Source organism: Perissodus microlepis, chromosome 11 (assembly GCF_051167445.1).
Source record: "Perissodus microlepis isolate ML-2025 ecotype Zambia chromosome 11, ASM5116744v1, whole genome shotgun sequence".
Classification (NCBI taxonomy): Eukaryota; Metazoa; Chordata; class Actinopteri; order Cichliformes; family Cichlidae; genus Perissodus; species Perissodus microlepis.
The window spans coordinates 36,861,943-36,865,596 of NC_140471.1; the positions used below are offsets into that span (position 1 = coordinate 36,861,943).

Here is a 3,654-nt window from a genome sequence, read left to right on the forward strand (position 1 = left end):
CGCAGGCTGTAAACTTCTCAAAGCCACAGGTTTCTGAATGTGCTGCTTTAAATCTGATGGACGAGGTCTGTTCTGTGTGCACAGGTGAAGGGCAGGGATAAGACTCTGCAGACAAAACAATCTCACACACACACGCTGCAAAAAATGTCCTCATAAACCTGCTCAAAGACCCAGGTCCCCACACTGAACGTTAACTGAAACAGCACTTTCTTTTAATTCACCTTTTATCCACATTTTGAACGACCGCCTGCTCGTTCAGACTCTCCTCATGTCTTTACTCTGTTTCTTAAACTTTAAGTGTTAAGTTCAAACTAATACTTGTGTTTGTTCCTGTTTTCTGGGTTTTTTCCAAAGGTGTCGCCGTGTTCACCTCTCTGAGCTATGAGAAGCAGGCATGCTGCAAAAACAACATCCAAACCCCAAAACAAGCAAACAGCAACACAGAAAGATTTTAGCAAAACTTTCCAAAGATACCAAATATACCAGGGTTTGTTTGTTTGATCTGGAGAGCTTTCACATGATGACACATTCAGAAGGAACGACTCCGGTTTGTTCCTGACCACGAAAAGTGAAAACACAAACTGCTCACCAGAGAAGAAACACACATCGCACTTTTCCTTCAAATACGAACACGTTAAAGACCGAGTTGGACATCATTTAGAAACATAACTGACGAGGTGACGGAGAATCAGTGGTTTACACAGAGGCCCGGGTAGAAAAATCACAAAACAAAAAGCACAAGAAAATTATAACAGGACGTCTTATTCTTATTCATGCAAATCTACGACTGAAAGGGAGAAACTCAAGAAAAAAAATCAGATAAAGTCAAATATCTGAGAAAAAGATTGTGATATAAATATGTGAGATATTACACTAACACTGCTTATAATTCAAAACTGAGACAAACAATAGATTAAAAAATTCAGACGCAAAAGGTTTGATTTCAAAATCCAAAACTAAACCAATCAAATAACAAAACTATAAGATGACGAAAACGTCAACTCACTGAACTAAAACTATGAGACAAGAAGTAAAAGTTTCATATTTGAGACAACAGTGAGAGAACGAAACACTGACTGTGAAACGTTTACACCCTGACACATGAAGCTGAGATTTTAACCTCTAAAAGGTAAAAACACCTGTTAGAGCAAAACTATGAAACGAGGAGAAAAGAACTCAAAGAGCCGACAGAAACCAAACAGAAACAGAAATATTTGATTTAAAAGTCACGATAAAGCTCTGCTTTTGGCCACAGGCTGAACTTCTCCATTTTTTTAGTGGGAGACAAAATCATCTCGTCCTCTCTGGGTCAATGTCTGCAGCAGCACGTCATTTCTTACAGTGTGGAAACTCTGCGGTATGAAATCCACCAGAGTCCCAGACGAGTCCACATTCCCGTCCTCTGCACGCTTACACACAAACACCCACACACACGACCCTGAACCCAAACCTGAGCCCTGAAACCGGCTCTGAACCCTCAAACAGCCTCTGAAGCGAGGGCCACAAACGGGTCCTGAGTCTAACAAGGTGCTCACAAAGATAGCTGTACACACACACACACACACACACACACACACACCAGACTGTCTGGCTTAAGTTAACCCGGCCCCTTTCCTGTGTTTCAGACAAAACAAGCCAGCCTGCCCTTCCTCCTCCTCCTCCTCCTGCTGCTGTTTGGATGTGAGACCTGCGACGTTCTGTAGGATCCTGCAGTCCCACCGACGCTGTAACGCGGTTCTAACCGCTTCGGTTTTATTGGTTATGCATTTGAAGTTTGATCTCTCGGGTCTTCCTCGCTCACATGCCGACCCTCAGACTGAAACGGTGTCAGCTCAGGCCCACCACCCTCGCACAGGCACGCGCTCCAGAGCTCGCTCATCAGGCGACGCTGCGGCGAACGGAGGCTGAGGTTTAACAAAGCAGCGCTCCGTGACAGGAGCCTGCTACAGGTGTGCGGCTCACCTGTGTGCCCCGCCCAGCCCTGCATCCTTAAAGCATATTCCCACCAACCTGAACTTATCACAGAAACATCTTAACAGCAGCATACACAGGATGACGGAGCGGGGATGGAGACAATGTCCTCAGGTGAACCACGTCTCCTTTTACGGTTCGTGGGGTGGGGACGTTTTGGTTTAAAGGGTCTGTGAATGTTTCAGAAGTTCCTGAGAAGGTGTCTCACGTTTTAGTGGGACTGTGGGGGGAGGGGGTGCGCTGTGGGCTGGATCAGCTGGTCCTGGTGTGAACCTGGCCCAACAGACTGAGGTGTGCTCTGTGCTCTGGTCTCATAATTACTGAGAGACTGTGGGACACACCCAGGCTGCTGCTCACAGCTCCATCATCATCATCATCATCATTATTATGATTATTATATCAGCGGTGAGGAGCTCCTGGAGCCCCGACAGAGGACACAGGAAGGACAGGATCAGGTGCAGACCAGGTGAGGGGCGGAGCCTGAAGACTTTAAAGACTTCTTCTTTGAAGTCCTGTTATCTTTCTAACTCTTTCAGAATAAAATAAGGTAACTACTTCCTCTCTGAGCCTCAAGCCTTCCTGTGGGCACTCTGTCGGGTTTTCACCGCCGTACCTGCAGCCGGCCGTCCAGTGTCCTCTGGATGGTGACACACTTGCTGGGGTGCACGCCGTTGGTGGTGACGGCGGTGATGAGCGAGTCCAGTTCGTCCTTCTTCTCCTTCAGCTTTTTCACCAGACTCTCGATGGCGCGCTTGGCAAAGCCCTCGTTCTCGCCGCCCTGCCGGTGGCACATCAGACTGTGGACGATGCTGAGGCAGGCGTCTGCGCTGCTGGGGGCGGGGCCGAGCACCGACATGGTCACCTGATAAAGTAAAACAGAATCTGCTCAGACGGCTCAACAATCAAATCCATAAAAAGACTTCCCCGGACAGATCTATGTGGGTGGGGCTTGTGTGCCCTCGGTGACATCACACAGACCCGTGATAAACGCTGAGGTCGTTGTCAGGTTTCACGTGAACCCACCAGCCAGAGGAACAGGAAATACATGACAGGAACACACAGACAGGTGGGACGCCCAGGTGTGCCCGTGGGCCAGGAACAGATCCTATAGCTGATCCATAGGTGACCTCATACAGTCCCTGAGCACAGATACAGAGCAGGGGCTGATATTGATCGTATTGGTCAGTGATCAGGAATACTCCTGTTCCCCCCCACACACGTCACTTCCCTCTGAGACAGACAGAGAGGTGAGAAGGAGACAGGATCACCACACATGCACATCCTCGTCTCACTACTGATTCCTTTCATTTTTTCATTAAACTGTAAGCAACATGACGTCGTGACCGTGGCTCTATGACGTCATCAGATGCTGACGATGCCTGACGCTCACTGGCTGACCCGACTGCTGCATCAACAGTTGTTCACAGAAGAATTACAAAAGCTCTCAGCGGGCTCCTGCGGCGCACTCACCGGGCTCGGCGCTCTCCGCTCGGCTATGATCCGCTGCCGGGTCCGTGAGGCCGGAGGTTCGTCCGTCGGCGCGTCCGCGTGCGACTCCGTCTGCATCCAGACTGTCTGCACGCTCACCGGGGGGAGGAGGAGGTGGGGGCTATGTCATGCTCCCCCGACGGCCAGACATAACAGGAAGTCTGGCGACCTCTGGGGCCTTCCAAAATAAGAGCA

The 3,654-nt window shown here is 49.3% G+C and overlaps 1 protein-coding gene across 1 annotated transcript in view; it reads right to left on the minus strand.

The window, feature by feature from the left end:
* Positions 1–3,654, minus strand: part of LOC146378488 (SMAD family member 4-like) — a 17,340-nt gene extending 13,686 nt beyond the window's left edge. Inside the window, exons 1-2 of the mRNA XM_084944620.1 lie at positions 3,442–3,654; positions 2,585–2,833 (exon numbers count right to left, since the gene is read on the minus strand). Of these exons, the coding sequence (XP_084800746.1) occupies positions 2,585–2,833; positions 3,442–3,537 (345 nt within the window). The 5' untranslated portion in view covers positions 3,538–3,654. The remainder of the gene's footprint in view (positions 1–2,584; positions 2,834–3,441) is intronic.